Source organism: Papilio xuthus, unplaced genomic scaffold (genome assembly GCF_000836235.2).
Source record: "Papilio xuthus unplaced genomic scaffold, Pxut_1.1 DF825017.1, whole genome shotgun sequence".
Lineage (NCBI taxonomy): Eukaryota > Metazoa > Arthropoda > Insecta > Lepidoptera > Papilionidae > Papilio > Papilio xuthus.
The window spans coordinates 3,110,693-3,129,414 of NW_013533632.1; the positions used below are offsets into that span (position 1 = coordinate 3,110,693).

General features: G+C 32.2%; 1 protein-coding gene and 1 non-coding gene across 3 annotated transcripts; both read left to right on the forward strand.

Moving 5' to 3' along the window:
• Positions 1-2,740: 2,740 nt before the first annotated feature.
• On the forward strand, positions 2,741-8,305 carry LOC106126401 (uncharacterized). 2 transcript variants are annotated; one of them, XM_013324048.1, is made up of 3 exons: positions 2,754-2,828; positions 4,091-4,105; positions 7,999-8,305. In XM_013324048.1, the coding sequence occupies exons 1-3, from the start codon at positions 2,772-2,774 to the stop codon at positions 8,230-8,232; spliced, it is 306 nt and encodes a 101-aa protein (XP_013179502.1). In that variant the 5' UTR covers positions 2,754-2,771; the 3' UTR covers positions 8,233-8,305. The 2 variants fall into 2 exon arrangements, with proteins under 2 accessions (XP_013179503.1, XP_013179502.1); XM_013324049.1 differs by lacking the exon at positions 4,091-4,105 and having other exon boundaries at positions 2,741-2,828.
• On the forward strand, positions 7,369-7,440 carry TRNAQ-UUG (transfer RNA glutamine (anticodon UUG)). The gene has a single exon. It is a non-coding gene; the product is annotated as a tRNA-Gln (tRNA).
• Positions 8,306-18,722: the final 10,417 nt, after the last annotated feature.

Consider the following 18,722-nt stretch of genomic DNA (forward strand, 5'->3'; position numbering starts at 1 on the left):
GTTTCAGAGAATACAATAGAATAACCAAACAATAATTAGCTTATAGTCATTAAGAGCTAAAAACAGAAGCATGAGGAGAAAATTGCGCGAAACAGCTATTGTAGAGGATTGCATACTCATTATAACATGTTTATTTCGTACCTTCTAAGAAAGTAAAATATTGCCAAGTTTCATGAGAAAGGAATAATATAAATATAGCACCTAGACGCTCTCGTAACATTTCTACGTAAATGTTCATCATTAAAATCGACTTATGTTCGAGGGTTTACAATTTTTCCAGACGTCAAGAGCATTAGAAAATATATTTGTTATTGGAAATAACTAATAATATAAATGCGAATGTTGAGATGTATGGATGCTTGTTTCAAGGCATCTCCGGAACGACTTAAATGGTCATGATGAAATTTGGCATGGATGTAGAATATAATCTGGAAGAACACATAGGCTACTTATTAAGTTTTTTTTAAATTCCGCGTAGAGGGAACCGCGGGCGACAGCTAGTTGTAAATAATGAAACATTCATAGAAACGATATTTTGCGTCTAATATTGTAAGAGGTATTATTTGTGTTTCTTTGAAAAAAAATGATAAATATTATTAAGAAAGATTTTTGTTAATAAACAGCATTTTATTATATTTTACCACTGCCAGTGGTAGATTTTAGCAACTTTCCGAAGACGTCACAGATATCTGACCTTCGTCAGAAACAATCTATTCATTGTAATGTAACCGAATTACATGCGATTCAACAGTAGAAACGGTAGAAATCTGAGAAATTGCAAATACCTTAATCTAATATTCTCTCTACTGCAGGTGACGTTATCGGAAACTCTAACTCACCTTCAAAGAGAACATGCACTAATTCGTATTTATACATTGAATTAGCTACAAAGCAAACGACTAGAAATCTCTTTCAATAAATCTATATATCAGGTCACATCAGTTATACAATATTTATAGGGTAGTTAGTGTTAGGCCTGGGCCTCCCCAAAGACATTTGTGCCCAGCAGTGGGCATTTCATGGCTGTACAAAACAGCAAAGATAATTTTATAAAGTTACGTGAAGAATCAATAAAATCGTAAATACTGGCCTAAATAATATACATAAATTTGTGTTTGAATATTTCGAGACAGAGAGATTAAATTCTATGGAAACATTGACTACTAAATAAGCGCTGGGTCTTCATTTACATAAGTATTTGCTTAGGAACAAATAAGTTGTCCTACCACTATACTAAAGTCCTACTATTGAATAGTTAAGTTGACTCATAAGTTACTTGTTATAAAAATTCGTCGCGTAATTTTCCTTTTCAAATATAAACATTATAAAAATGATTAAAGGTTAACGTGCATTGTCAAACGCCACGTCCACTTAGCACCACTCTGCTTCTCGTTCTTCGGGACGTTTACTCCTTGCCCACCACCACGACGTGGGGTTGATGCCGGAATTAGCGAGTCGGAGTTGGATGGATGTTTGTTTGAAGGACGAATCAGGATGAAATTTGGCATACATTACCATAGTTTGGAAGAACACATAGGCTACTAATTATCTTTTTTTATCGCTTCGATTTTTGTCTCGTTTGTCTTAATTCGCTGACAAAAAAGTATGAAAACTATATAAGACTTGTTCATATAATGTTATATTAAACAAACTGGATCGGCATCGAAAATATTTATCTTTTAGGAATAGTGATATTTCGTTAATTATAACGACCTAATTAGTAAAATTCAACGAACAAGTAATCCGATATATCCGATGAGTTGTTCATTATGAATGTAGTGGTTTATGTTAAATTTTAACGTATTCGTATTTTATGTTAATAAAAATTACTCTCATATTTTAAATGCAATAGCGTAGAAAAAAAGCCGTGCCTTTAGAATGTGATTCTTTGAAGTTGGAAACGAACTAATAGCATCTCTCATATCCTATTTAATTCTATAATTTTACTACTGAACAGCCTTATAAAAGTGAAAAAAGGGTCATGACACACACGGACGGACGGACAACAAAATGATCATATAAGGGTTACGTTTTTTTCACATCGATGTACGGAACCCTAAATATTGGGTGCTTTATTTGATCATAGGATGTTTCAATATATTATTATGATACCGAATATTTCTTAATCTTTTCTAACGATGCTATTAAATTAAGGGCAATTGTCGTACTTAAAGATTTCTTTTCCATTTTTTTCATACTAGCTGTCGACTGCGACTCCGTCCGCCCGACATCAAAATAAAACTGTATTAGTAGCGTTTGTATTTTTCGAGACTATGATAGATACCTAATATATGTATATTATAACATCTGTGTCAAATTTTAGCATACATGCATCCGTTTTGTAGATACGTTCAAACAATCATCCATCCATCCAAACATTCGCTTTTTATTAATATTATATTAGTAAGATTTCATAAGTCAATTTTTCGTACATCAATTATCTATAAAACATTTTTCATTAATCCTAATTTAATTAACCTTGAGCTCGAATTTATAGGTAAAGGTATTTTATAAAACAAAAGAACGTTGCCCCTATAATCTAACTTCCCTTGAACCCATCTTATAAAATGGATAAAATTTTCTTTGTTAACTCCGTATCGAATGCTTTGTCTTAATGCTACAATTTTGAACAAGCATACGCCATTAGTTTTCTTTCTACACTAATATTTCATAAACACATTACTGTTCGTTTTATAAACTTTCTTGCAAGACGCTGATAAGGTGAACAAAAGTATACTTTTCGTTCGACTATTTGTAATTCACTTTAGGCCATGGCACAAACAACAATCGTCCTTTCAATTTTACTTCTCAGCTTCTTCGCGAATACTGTAAGTAATTTTGTTAATTTTTTCTACTTTTAAATATGATATTTTATAATAATTTTCATTGACAACTATTTATTTGTTAAGTATATACCATATATGTTAATACATAGTAACAACTAACTTAGTAATAACTTAATACGTTTTGAAACTTCTCAAACCTGCACTACGCTACGTTTAAACTCTTACACAACAAATAGGTACACAATTTTATAATTTAACGGGAATATTAACGATATATCACACCAATATCGTCATTTGTTTTTTTTAATTCTTAAAATTACAATACGGCACATATCAGAATGCAAAGAGTAATAAAAATAAATGAACGTAGCTTTAGCCGAATTGTGTAAAAAAACATGACAAATAATTATAACGCATTTCTTTTAGAATTAAATGTGTTCAAGTATAAAGTACGATCGAAATCTTTTCATCGTTTTTTTTTAAACTGAAATGCCTACGAAGAGGGTAAGCTTAAAACTATAGACGCTGGTTGGTACGTTACGAGGGACCGTGCACCCAATTAGCGATAATAAGACATCTTAGTTTTATTGAATAACACATCACTTCCTTTATACGATGTGTTGAATCGTTACTTGTTATAATATTTTTGATTATTTCACGTATCAATTAACGTATCGTCATCATCATCATCAACCTACCCTTATCCACCGCCCACAGCAGACATATCGTCTTTCACACAATCCATCCAAAATTTATTTGACCTTCCTCTACCTTTATAGTTTTTGATTATTAGATAGGATCCTTTGGCGCGAATTGCGCGCTTTCGTTACAAAGTCAAGTGTCAGAATGATTGTGAAGGGACATACACTTCGACGTTTTAGTAAAGCTAGTGTTGCGCCACTACACCAGCACAGTATCAGATTTTCTTCTTAACAGTAGCCTTGCTCATTCAATCTCATTACTTTTTTGTTTTTAATTAAAGTTTACCTATTATTTAATATCGATAATGAGGGCATCCTCTATCGTGACAAGTGTGCAAATACATACATAGTAGGTATGTCCCGTTGAGTCGATTGGCCTACCAATTACGTCATCTCTTTCATTTTCTTTAAGAAGAACTAAGATAACGATATATTATTTGTACAGATGTTTAATTGTACAAAATTGAATCTTACATATTAGGCGTTTTTAATTAATTTGAGACAAAGAGGCAATTCAGTTGACTTTAATTACTTTATGTAGCTATACTATGTTACTTTGCATATCCAAAGATGTCTCAAGCGTTAATATGTATTACTTTTCAGGTAGCACCTAATCAGGTAAGCAGTAGAACAATTGAGTTAGAATTTTCTTTTATATTTAACAATATTTAAATTATTCAAACTTTCGTGAGACATTATACTAAACTGATATATAAACACGGCTAAACACTCACGTATATTCGTCCGGTGGCGGCACCGACTAGTTTCGAGCCCATCGGGGGCCCTTCATCAGGATGAGTGGTACTGGTATTATTATATGGGCCCCGTCCGCAAAGTAAGCCGCGAAGTAGCCGTGTTTATATATCAGTTTAACAATATTTCTTGTCTATAGACATGATATATCAAATAAACTAGAAATTTGTGGTATGGTATGATTTACAAGTCAAATAGTAGAATTCTAAACTGCGCCCGCAAATTCAGTATATCTTTCCCTAACTATTATTATTCGTATGTTACTATATGAAAGTGTTTTTATTCGATTATTGACGATTAAAAAAATAATATTACATTTTATGACGTTAATGTTTCGGCAGTGCGAACTCAGCAACTACAATACAAGTTCATGTTATTCAGAATAGAGAATTGTTAGAAATACGCCCTCGCGAAAACATAAATCATAAATGTAATATGCAGTCAAGTTACAGTAACAATATGATTTAAATATACAAGCCAAATGTTCTAGAAACATGAAAACTTTGCACTTTTCTATTCATGACCAAACGTACTAATATTATAAATACGAATGTTTGGTTGGATGTCTGTTTGAAGATATCGCCGGCTTAACGGATCTCGATGATACTTGACATTCATATAGAACAAAGTCTGGAAGAACACATAGGCTACTAATTAAGTTTTTTTTTAATACCGCGCGTACGGAGTCGCGAGCGATAGCTAGTACCATAAAATTGTAAAAGGGAGAACAGTTATATTTGTAATACGAGCTCATTTTCTTTGAAAAAAACGAATAAAAAGAAATAAACTTAAAAATATAATCGATCTTAAGATGTATTGAAGACAACTATTAAAAAAAAATAGTGGTTTAATTATGTTACTTTAGTTTATTAATATAAAATGAATCGTTTGAAATATTGAAACGTTAGTCAGAGATATATTCCTCACTTCGAGGAAAACTCGTTAGTAGGATAAACGGGATGTAAGCTAACTATACAGATGTGGAATTGTATACATATTGTATTCACGCCTATTATCCCACCCGTCACTCCGTATCTTGATGAAATTATTGACAGCTAACAAGTTGCTGCCAATTAAAACCGATCAGTTATCTTAGCAACCAATATAACTATATGATTAATATCCCAAGTTATAATGCCGGTAAAATCTTTTTAAGCACCTATATTTTCCATTACAAACATCTTTCTTTACTAGACAGTGTCGGTAGCGTAGTGACATGGTCACCGCTTCGATTCCCGCTTCGATATTTTTCGAATTTTATATTTGTACGCTTGTCAATCAATTCGCAGTTAACCAGCGTTGTTGCCGCAGGTCTAGCTAAATTTAAACTATACTCGATAGGTACGTAATGACGAGTAATTAAAAAAAATAGCTCCACCTTTCCACTCAATTCGAGGAAGACTAGAAGTCGAAAAGCTTGAAAACAGGTCAAGCGGTTAAATGAATATAGTGATACTTCAACGTAACGTAACAAGTCTTTATAGAAATACGAATCGCAAATGGATGTACAGTACCAACCCATGAAATAGGAATACCCAATGAATATTCATATTCGAGGAATATGTTGAGAATTCAAATAGATGGTTCGTTTTTTTTTATTATTGTAACAGTACGAAAAGTAATAGAGTTGTATACGGTATACATTTTCAATCAACATGGTATGAACAGAAAAAAAAATAATGAATCAAAGACAAAGTGTTTATAGAATTATTTTACACAAAGCAAAGAAGTCCTTTAACGCTAAGCTTTACAAACTGCGCGTAAAAATGTAGCGTTTAAAGCTTTAAATTTCTAATTAAGGTGCCCTCTTTGATGAGGTAGACACACTGCCAACGAGCATTAACAAATGTTTTAGGGAATATTTGATGAGAATAAGTTTAAAACAAATGCAAGGTGGAAAGTTTTCTGTTTGTGATTCTCAGACAAACATACATTTTAATCTCGAAAATACGAAAAACATGAGGGTATTTGTGACCGCAACATTGCTAGCAAAAGCACTGCTCGTTTAAACTGACCGCAAGTGTGTAAAAACTTTAAGTATTGTTGTCCAGACGGCGGGCGTCGTGTCCTACGCCAAGGCGTAGTAAACAGGTACTCAAATGTTTTCATATCCAGATTTCTGTTCAAGGTCACCTTGTATCTTTAAGTTGCATATTTAAAAGTTTTATTTAAATGAACGTGGAATGAACAAAAGTTTACGCAATGTTATAACGTTTTTGTCGACTTTTAACTTTCTTAATAAACACATCTTGTGATTTTAGAACTAATGTTGTATTTTTATATTATTTTGTTATTCCCTGTATGTAATCTGTTGGCAACAGCATATACTAAATATCATTGATTAAAGAGAAATTTGAAGAGTGTAAATAACATGAATAATATTCACGGTAAATCCAACATAAGCTTAACCACTAAATTGAAAACATTCCGTACTGTTTTACAAACCAACGGGCGCATCGAACTGTTTTATTACTAGGGCGCGTCGAAATTATTGCAATCGATACGCTAAGGGAACACAGCGCCATGGAACTGAAATTGAAGCGAATCTAAATTTGATATGAACGTGATATGGATTTGGATCACACCAGCGAATTTAGCAGCTAGATTCTTGAATCTAATTTAAAGCAATCTGCATATTATTTTTGCTTTATTGTTATGTACAACGATTCAGGCTTATCGTCGGTTCTAAATCATTTTCGCGTAGTTTGCTACAGGCTTGATTTAACAAATTGTATATGCACAGATATTAATTTATTTGATTAGTCGACATGTCCAAAAAAATAAAAAAAACTGAAATATTCTTACTTTTTCACACTGTATTAAAAAATTTACAGACTTATATTTTCTATTCAATATATCTTGTTATAATTTTATTAACTTTAATTCGAATTAGTTTTAGAAATAATCATAATAATTTAAACTACTAATTAAATAAATAACTTGAAATCTAAGATCAAAGTCGCGAAGGAATTGCTAACTTAATATCCCTGAAATCAGAGATGCGACGCTGTAGCAAATAAGTTTGTTAAACTCACCTTGAACTTCTATTATAAAGGGAATTTATTTCCAAGCAACAAAAGTAGGTCATTCGACGGTACTGTTCATTGAATTGAATACTTCTATCACAGGGTTCCATGGTGTAATGGTTAGCACTCTGGACTTTGAATCCAGCGATCCGAGTTCAAATCTCGGTGGAACCTAAACCATTCTTTTTTTGTTTTTTTAAGGAAAATATTTTAATTTTTATTTCTAATGTGATTTTGTAATTTTTTTACTTATTTTACGAGAAAACTAACAAATACTCTTTAAAATTTATACGGAGTTTAAATTTTTTTTTATTCAAAGTTTATAAATATTTGGTAATCAATTTAAAATATAGCTTATTATGTTAAACATAACAAAAATTTACATATAATATGTTTTTAGATGATTTTGAAACACTGAATTCGCGCACCACAAACATCCTTTGAATCTCGAGTGTATACCGAATGAAATGCTAATTAATTTTGTTTCCGAGCAAATCTTTATTTATACAAAATGTTACGGACACATTTTATAAATTAATCATTCAAATCCTCCATCTTTTTTAAGCATATACTGAAAAATGATGATCTTATATACCTTATGATTTACAAAACAATAACATAGGCAATTCACGCCATTTAACACAGAGGCATGGTCAAAAAAAAATTTTTTTTTCTTCCTTTTACCTTTCTATTCTATAACCTCATTCAGTTGCTGTTTTCCTTTTGTTCCAGATATGTAAAATTGTTCTGCCTCACAAATTAAGATATCTTGAAAACATGTTAAACGCAGAAGTCATAGCTAAAGCCGCAAAACTTCGACAAAGAATGGAAGCGAATCCAAACATTCAAGACAGTGAGAAAAATTGGCCGATATTACTTGCTAAGTTCCAAACAGATGAAAAGTATAAAAAACTCGCACCTTATGCATATAATAATATATACGGAAGACGAATTCCAAACTTGTAACAGCAGTACAGATAAATATTTTTAGTTCCTAAGCTTTTGTTTAATAATGTCAAAGAATCGTAATTAAAACAAAAAAATCACATCAACTATTTTGTTTTTTTTTGGTCAATCAATTTAACTTCGCCCACAATTGACCCTCTAAATCTTCAAATAAATTGGAGGAAATAAGTCGTTACTAAACCCAAAAGTAATAATTATTAAAAACTATTTTTTTAAGTCATTATGTTTGCTTTGGCTAGCAAAATAAGATTTTCAATTTCAAATTAAGTTTTTTGTTATAATTTTTTTTGTCCTCTACGTATTTTTAATCACTAAAAAAAACTCATTATTATTAGGATTAAGCTTTAGGATTTCTAATAACATCAGAAAAGAATCCCGTCATAAGATTTCGTTTTAATTTACGTGACATTGCAATGCAGGCTGGGTTCAGTTAGCGCTGTATTATTGAAATGTAAAACTGCAGCTATTTTCATTTCACGATTCAAGAAAGAAAAGGAGTTTAGAAGAAAATGTGAAACGTAATATCCTGTTCAGTAAAATTAAATACTGCACATCGCTACGACGAAATAGATTTATATTCATAAAGAAATTAATATTTGAATCTCCTATCTGGTCTTATTTTTGTTTTGTTCCATGATAAATTGTAATATAATATTAGACTGATATAAAACTTGCCGTTGAATCGTTTCTGATACTCGAAGAATAATCGATGTCTTTTGTTTTCCTCATAATTGGATAGAATTGCTTGCTTAAATATTTTTTCTATATATTTGTATAGAATAATGAAATTGGATTATTATTGATAAATCGTAATACACATATTTGCGAAGAAATTCAAAGTTATGTGTGAAGTCAACCAACCCAACCCGCACTGGGCCAGCGTGGTTGATAATAGCCTAGTCACCCATAACTAAGGGTAGGCTCTGAGCTCTCTCAGTGGGGACGAGCTGATGATGATGATGAAATTGAAATATAATTTTTTAAATTTTGGTCTGTACGTCTGTCCGTCCGCAAGACCGCATGTTCCGGGTAATCTCCTAAATGGCTGGCCCCTTTTTGAAGAGACTTTTACGGAAGGTGTGCTTGGATAGATTCGGGTAAATTGTAGGATATTTTTTCTGCGCCGACGAAGTTGCGGGCGACCTCTATCGTTTATATTCTTCACTAATTGCTACCAATAACATAATTTCTATTCACGATACCATCAAAAGGAAATTGATAGGTTCAGTATCGAAATAATTATTACAGGTTAGTTTAGGCAACGATAATCGAATGCTAGTTTCACACGACGGCAAAACAGTAGAGCAGTGCAGTACTTCTAGTGAACGTTTACTTACTCTCAAAACCAGACTCTGTACTATCTCGTATGAAGCAATAGGACTGCTTCGGTGTCATACTGCACTTCTACACTATTCTGCCCTCGTGTAAACTAGTACAAGGTATAGAGAATTTCAAACAGCATATGCAATCTGAATATCAGTGAGCTTACGACCGTAAGCTCTCTGTGATGTTTCAAAACGAATCATTCAAAAGCATCGATGTGTTAATACCTGAACGTTTATTGTATAAACGAAACGACAATTTCGTGTGACCACTGTTCAATCACAAACACCGATACACCTGCGTAATATCCGGTTTGAACCAGCGTCAATCGGAGCTTCGATTTTATACTGCGACAAAAATGTTTGGTCCGCGCTTTTATCGCGGTTCTGGCAGAAAGTTCGTAAAACATAAGAGCACAGAAAATGCAACATAAAACAAGATATGACTTTGACAAGATATGACTCGGATCTTGTGAGACACTTTTGACATCAGCAGGGTGTGCTAAGAAACTACTGAATATAAGCTACATTTTTTTTAGTATCAAATTACTTAGTCGCACTATACTTTTAAAATAGCGGCAATTTAAATTTCGTTTCAGCTAATATTTGAACAGCCTTTATACTATCCTTGCTATATATGCTGTTTTACAGTATTTTAATTAAAAAGAATGTTTTAATTTCGCGAATGTTTATGAATCTTGTTTCGCATTACATCTTAGTAGAGATATTTGCTTTGAGTTTTAACGAGAAATTAAAATGATAAAGTAAAATGTCTCTACTGAAACTCTTGTGTGATAATCAGAAATTTATACAAAATATTCAGTGTTAGCTTTTTACAATAATTCCAAAGATACAAAGCGAGCTATGAATGTTTCATCTAAAACAGAAAATACTTCTAACATATTACGAAATCTTTTAAGACGTGTAATTTTTGTAAAATATAATTTTTAATTAAAGTTTTATTGATATCATCGTCAGCTCACTATACGTTCACAATGAGTATCTTGGCGTCTACCCTAAGTTGGGGGTGACTACGCCATAGTAAGCCACACTGAACCAGTGTTGACTTCGGGACGGGAATTTCTTCGCAGATGAGACATGGCGGGATTCAAACCCAGGACCTGCAGGTGGCAAATGCCTAACCCCTGAGCCACCAACGCTTTTATTGAATTTTCCTATTGTTATAATTTTATTTACTGTATAGATTTATTTTAATCATACACAACCACTAAAGCTTGTTAGTCAAGAGTTTTATTCAAACGATCGTATTTTATTTTTACTTTAAAATTGTAAATTTAAACCATGTTACGAACAGTCGTATCTTTTTTTTTGTTCCAAATATAATGAGATATGGCAATATTTTCGTTAAGGTGTTACCCGATTTGCGTCCCATAGTGGAAGGGAAGTGGAAAGGAAATTTAATTCTTTGACTGGATAGATAATTACATCGAAAAGTTATTAACATCAAAGCTTAGTCATTGCTGTGAGTGACGTCGGTGATCAATGAACGTAAAGTTAAATATTGAGAGCACTCCAAAATTTATACTATAATTATCCGTCATGTTCATATATTATAAAGCTTTTATGAAGTCTTTACTTGATCTCTTGTTTTAAAATTCATCAAGCGTAGCGATGAACAGAGTAATCATTTTTCAATAAACATCTTACTTCTTATCTTATCTATTGTATAAAATTTTCGTATCACAATGTCAGTTACTATACTCCTCCGTAACGGCTTGCTCGATTTTTATAAAATTTTATATGGATATTCAGTAGGTCGTAATCGTCTCCTATCTATTTTTGATCTCACGCTGACGAAGTCGCCGGCGATTGCTAGCATTATATATACGAATGTATGGATAGATGGATGGGTCGACGAATGGACGGATGAAGGGATGGATAGATGGATGAATGAATGGTAGTTAGAAGGTATCACCATACATGCTGCCTGGAATTCTTTGAAATTTTACAAAAACGTAGTCTGGAAAAACACAGGTCTCGAATTATATATTTTTTTAATTCCGCGCGGACGTAGATCGATACTTTTATACTTTTCTAAACGTATTCCCATTATCTAATGCTTTTACAAACATTCGGGATACATATCATATCTTTATGACTGGCAGTTAAACTATCTATAAATCCGGCTAACATCGATCGGGGAAACGTGCTTGAAGTTAGACGGCTGTGGCTTTGTGAATATTCCAGATCTGATAAAAGCTTGTTAAGCTAATAATGTTGCGGCAACTAAATATTATTTAGTACTCGAGATACTATTTATCTCATTAGTAATGACTATTTACTTAATTACTACGGTTGTCAATAATCGCCGCACTTATAGGAGGAGGTCACATGAGAATCGACATAATTTGTAAACCCACATACGTATACCTGCTAAATACATACATCATATGTCTCAGGGGTCCAACCGGTCGATCGCAACTATAAGTAGTCTATCGAGCCAGAAACATAACTTTACTCCTCTTTTCCTCCCCCTAAAGTATCCTTTTTCTCTGCGTCCTCTCCTCATTCGAACAAAGGTATGCACAGAATGTCCAAATTCGGATGTCTATGCATCGGTCGTTTGCCACCTTATGATATAAGATTTTACGAAGTTTGGAATTGGTAGATCGCACAGGATTCGTTAGTTAACAGTAGATCTTTGGTCTCATCAAGTCAGCCACCCCTGATGTATGTAGATTTTTTTACTTACCGAATTCAAAGTTGCAAGCAAGATGAAATCGACGATATATCAAAATGTAGATAACTTCCCAAAAAGTACTAGCTAACATTAAAATGATTTTATTATACATTAACTTTTATAACAACGAATATTAAAAGTTAAGAAGAAATGTTATAAAAATAAATCTCACGGCCGAGTAACGACTTTCATTAAATTTTAAATGGTACTTACGATTCTTTGATACGGACCTAACTAGAACTTTGAGGTTTGAAACTAAGACAAATCTATTATTTCTAATTTCTCATAAAGAGATTCATTTGTAAAATAATTTTTAAAAGTATATATTTAAATTACTAACAAGATAACCTCAAAATACCTTTAGAATGAATAAAATAAAGTTATATAAGACAAAATAAAAAGAAACATCGTAATGCAATCTGCACATATCCGTTAATAAATTCAAAGATATGTGTGAAGTCAAACCGCACTGTGTCAGCGTGGTTGACTATGGCCTAGTCATCCTTAACTTAGGGTGACGTATAATGAGCTGTTTCTGACGCAATGCTTATCATTATATCAGAAAAAATATCTCACAATATTCTAATCTATTTAATATTACTCTCGTCTTTATTACATAGAAGATTCGTAAACGATTTGTGAAACTGAATTCAGCCATTAATTAAAAGTTGTTGCCTTCCGATTACTTAGTTAAACTTTCTCAATATGGCGATGAGAACAAAAGTGATAAATCAATAGCTCGGCTAATACATTACATTTATATGTTACTTTACTAAAACTCTTTTGTATAAGTTATTCGTCATTTTATTTATATAGGCAGCTGGGTAAGTGGCGTGTCTAGTTGAAATGTTTGGAACAACTTTTGTGTCGAGTAATTGCACTGATGTAAATGTTTTTTTTGTTTTCTTCAGAATAAAAATCTGAATACAATTTATCGTAACACACTTTATATATATATATATATATATATATTGTTTGAGATTTATACCTTCTCAAACAGACGATTAGAAGTCACGCTAGTTTGTAATTCCACAATATATTTTAATGTGAATGTTTCAGCCGTTAGCACTGTAATATTAACCCTAACTGGTAACTAACACTATCATATTCAAAACTGAAAAGTTTTGTAACAACTCGTTGCAACTTTATAATGATACTCGACAAGTTTCATGTACAATAATTAAAGTAAAACTTGAAAGTAAATCCAGCGCGTTGCCTAATTAAAGCAACAGTTCTCTTTGTTTCGCAGGAGAGCAAAGAGTAGTCGGTGGCTCAGGAGGCAAGCACTTGACTTGCAATCTGCAGGTATTGGGTTCGAATCCCGGCATGTACCAATGTGTTTTTCGATTTCCGATTTACATATGTACATATACCGACGCTCTTACGGTGAAGGAAACACCGTGATGCAATCTGCACATATTTGAGAAGAAATTCAAGTCAACTCGCATTTGGCCAGCGTGGTTGACTATGGCCTAATCAAATCTAGCTTAGGGTAATATACACATAAAAATTGAAAGTGCTCCCCATCTGCAACTGGACATATCAATTAATCAGTATATTTCTTTTTCACGTGAAAAACTGTTAGGACTTTAAAACTTCAAGGTCTTACATAGTTAGATATTTTCTTTTGGCGTCTAGTTATTGAAAACACACTTAAAAATACATGAAGATCTCTTGAATTCTGTCAAAGATTTTAATTAGCAAATGTATAATTTAATGTCAATCATCACCAAAACAAAACAATTACCTTCAAACTTTTAAGTTTAAAACACTTTTACGAACAAATTAGAAATTAGCACCGCAAAATAATACTAACTGACGTAGAACTCAATCGATCCATTTAGTATATTTGCTTTAAAACTGAATCGTTAGTACTTCAACTAAGTCATGAAACCCAAAACTTTTAATGGCTTTCGGTGCGAAATTTATTTTATAAACAGAAAACAGAGGTGAGCCCAGTGGCGTTGAGTTAAAAAATTGTTCAAACATCACTTTCGATTGTCAAGAAGTGTTTCTCAATCTTCTTTCACGAAATGACAACACTTATCGAGGCACTTTAGGTTTTGGGTGACTTTTTTAACTGAAAATACTGTTCTAGGTTCTTAGGAGAAGAAAAACTTTTTTGTTAATAATCTCTTTTATTTAAATGTATTACTTTCCCACGTTTAATTAGAGACTTATCAGTAATGTTAGGAAGATAAACCGACACCGTGCCGGTGTATCGGCGCAACACTAGCCTTATTAAAATATCAACGTTTATGTCCCCTCACTACTCATATTGACACTTTACTGTAACGAAAACGCGCCATCCGCGCTAAATGATTCTAACTAATAATGTCCAAAAGAAGATTACTACTAATTGTTTCTGTTACGTGATTTGGTGTTGATAATTTTATTACGATATTTTTAATAATCTTAACGCACAGCTACGGCCTCCTTTTTAGGGTTCCGTATCTCATTGGAAAAAAAACGGAACCCATATAGGATCACTTTGTTGTCCGTCCGTCTGTCTGTCAAGACCCTATTTCTCAAAAACGCGTGAAAGTATCAAGCTGGAATTTATTTTTTATGAGGCCCCGTGATTATATTGGAAGGAACCCTGTGCGTAAAGAAACATTTATATTGGTTTAAATTACTTTCACGATGTATGTAACTTTAAACATAAATATATCAACGAATGCAAAGAATATATCCACAATATTTACAAGCTGGTTTACACTAGTCAGCGATTTTTTTAAGTTTAAATATATTGGTATATTTTTCTATAAGTTACTTATGTCAATTTGCTATAAAAATGTCAAGAACCTAACATATAACAACAACAAAGTATAGTAAAATCTTACTCAGTATTATTGAGAAGGTTCATTGCAGGTTATAGATTGCGCGGTAGGGAGAAAAAATAAATCGTAAGCAAAACAGTATTGAATAAAAAATTTACTACAATAACATTTTAACTGTATTTTTCCTTGAAGTAGTCGACTAAGTTTAGCGTCACATAGAGTAGTTTAAGTGATGAAGATCATTAGTCAAACAGTTTTAAAAGTGGTAAAGCCCGCTTTAACATCTTAGCACGTATAGGCCCGGCTCGCCTGGTGAACTACCACGACCACACAGAAGACAGGCGTGAAGTGGAAGCAATTCCGCGTTTCGTCTGATGAGTGTGCGTCCCGGAGGCGCAATTTAGTCCTCTTTCCCTTTCAACCCTTTTTCTTATAAGAAAGGATGGGAAGTGGAAGTGGACTTTCCGGATGAGAGGACGCATGGGAAGGGAATATACTCTTTATGTGCATTCTCTCCTCCGGCGATTAAAGATAGGCAACGCATATGCAATTGCGTATGTCTTTGGGCGACGGTCACTTCGCTATTTCAGCGATTTCTGGTTGCCGCTCGCTCGTTTGCCACCTTATGATATAAAAAGACTCGTCTTGCCTAAATTAAAGTAATTTTTACATGATATTTTAATATACAAATACCAGTGTAAGTTAATTTTGTTGAGATTTACATTTAAAATTATGTTGTCCCTTCACACGAGCAAAAAGGACGGGCCTTCGAGTTATAACGCAAAAGTTACGAGCTGGTGTCACAAGGAATGTAAAATTCAATTACGATAGCTGACCCGTGCCAACTTTTGTTGTTTGCCAAAGTTATTTATCAATTTAATATCCTATAATAAATAGATCTGAGAAAGAAGGGTGTATTTGAAAAAGTTCTATTAATTGTGACTTCTTAAGATCTTGTTTATAATTATAGATAACATTTTTTTTCTTTCGTCACTAAATATAAAGTCGATTCAATAATAATGGGACGGGGTCGGCTCCTGAAACACAGAGCTCTGCTTTAGTTCAGGAACCAAGGCTCTCATAATTGTGTATACTTGTGTTACAATAAAGGGTTTATTAAAGATTCTTATATCTATACAAAATATAGCTTAAATATGAAGTGTCTTTGAACCCAGGTATCACAGGAAATCCTATCTTTTAAGCATTACATAAAACCATGTTATATATACCTTTTCATTTCCTTATTTCTTACAATTTTCACATAATAACCTTTATATACATACCATTCGTTTTGGATTGAAATAAATTATAGAGCTTCGATATTTGATATTTCATATCTGAAAAATAATAAAGTATTTATTCGTGTATATTATTTTCTAAAGAGGTTTACTCAATAGAATTCTTTCTTCTTAAGTCCAATTACGTCAGTTTTGTACGACTACATAACTCCCTTCATTATTTTGAACAACCAACCATAGCAATAAAAGTTCCACGCGAGAAAAGTTATCCGAGACTTTGAATGATTCTAAATGAACTATCACGAAGTTCTTCAGATTATACGTAGTTATATTTTACTAATGTGCGGTATATTATAAAAGGAAGATATGAATAAAATAACGCGTCATTGGGACAATAAATAAAATTAGTTTTTATAAAAGACAAGTAATAAAAATAACGTCTTTTTACATCCTTGTTGTTTTAATATGGCTTTATGTTGAAGGATTTTAATATAAAGTTCTAGAACAGACTGTAGAGAAATGGACTCTAGCCGAATGGTGTGTTAAAAGTGTTCATTTCTCGTACAAAAGTAGTAGCATTGAATCCTTCTTTATATTTATGGTCACCTAACATGAGGTTATCAATTTAAATTTATCCGTTAAACATTACTACAATCTAGCCCATCGTCCTTTTATGAATTCGAATAGTGATTCGATAAACAGAATATGTATAAATATTTTTATCTCTATTTCTTTCAAAGAGAATGAAAGAGATGGTAACTCGTCTTTTAAATTAACCACTATTCAATCTACCCCCATAAGGTCGTATTTAAACTTTTTGCTCAAAATAGAGCAATGACTATAAGCGCTTTAATCATAAATATCAGTTCGAAGCATTTATCTGAGGGATTTTTGATACGACACCTTATCGCCAACGTATCCATTAATCAATTTGTTATTCAAACAAAAGTGTACTTTTATAGAAATGTTTAATTGATCACTAAGCATGCGATAACAGGATTTATAAATCACATAATTTTATTTAATAACTAAGACTAACAATGTGTACTTTGTTTATACCCAAAGTTGAACTATTGCGTCAATAATAAAAATCATAAATATAAATAACATTTGACCACGATTATAAATGATATAAAACCCTCATAATTCATCTGTAACGTAAACAAGCGAGCTCATTTGTTTCACTCTTTGATTCACCATCCATAAATATCCGTAAATCTGGAAGAATTACAGATGCGTTTGTTTGTTATAATAGCATTTATAATATAAGGTTTTCGTTGTAATTAGCAAGTAATAGAGCAGACGGTACCGATTAAAATATTGTTCTACCAACTGAGAAAATTATCTCTAATAATTTTACCTCTATCATAATAAGTGACAGAGTTAAACCAGCTAGTAACGTGATTGTAAATACGAAAACTTCAATCCCTTTATAAAAAATACGGAAGAATTTCAAGCGTTTGTCAAATGACTAGTTTACTTTTTATTTTAAAGTTTAAACATTTATATAATCGTGATCGAATGCTAAATATATAAATTACGAATTCACAAAATATATTATATAGAATATAGAATTATTTCGTTGCCTTGCTGTTATTCACCAGTTTCTTAACTAGACTATACGTAAATCTTTTGTGAATGGTGGTGTGCATAGCTAATTGCATTATATCTAACCTGTCTTATATAAAACAGTACATAGATCGTTATGATAATAAACGAGGTATTTGATAGATCTGTGCGATAAAAAAATAATTACCAAAATGGTTTGCGGCTGATAATTATTTTATATATACAATATATTGCAAATATTTAAATGTATTTTTTTTTTGGCAAAAAGTTTATAATTATTCACTATTTATTTAATTATATCAAAATTTTGTGCAAACCAAGATAATTTATAATTTTGCCACTTTATAACAATAATAACTTACATCTCAGAAAAGACTAGCTAAAATATACACATACTCTCATAATAAATAACTACATAATATCTTCAACAGAACACATTCTTACACAACAGGCCTTCAATCAGTCTATCATTATATAATGTAAAGCATGGCAACATTCATCATCTTGTCATATTACTAATAAGATATAAAACTTTAAAAAAAAAGCTGCCAATGAGTAATCAAATAATAAAAAACATTAATTTATATTTTGGTTGTCAAATCGCGAACTAATATAAAAACGGCTAAAACACTGACGCATGTTCGTCCGGTGTCGGGACCGACTAGTTTCGATCATAGGGTTGCGTCCTCGAAATAATACCAGTCCCACTCACCCTGATACACACCGGACAAACATACCTTAGTGTTTGTGATTATAATAATGTCTCACGAAAGTTTGAATAATTTAAAATCAATTAATTCATAGAAAGAATAAACAAAGAATTTTGAATATTGTTTTCATATAAAATGACAAAACATTAAAATGTAACCATGCTTTAAAA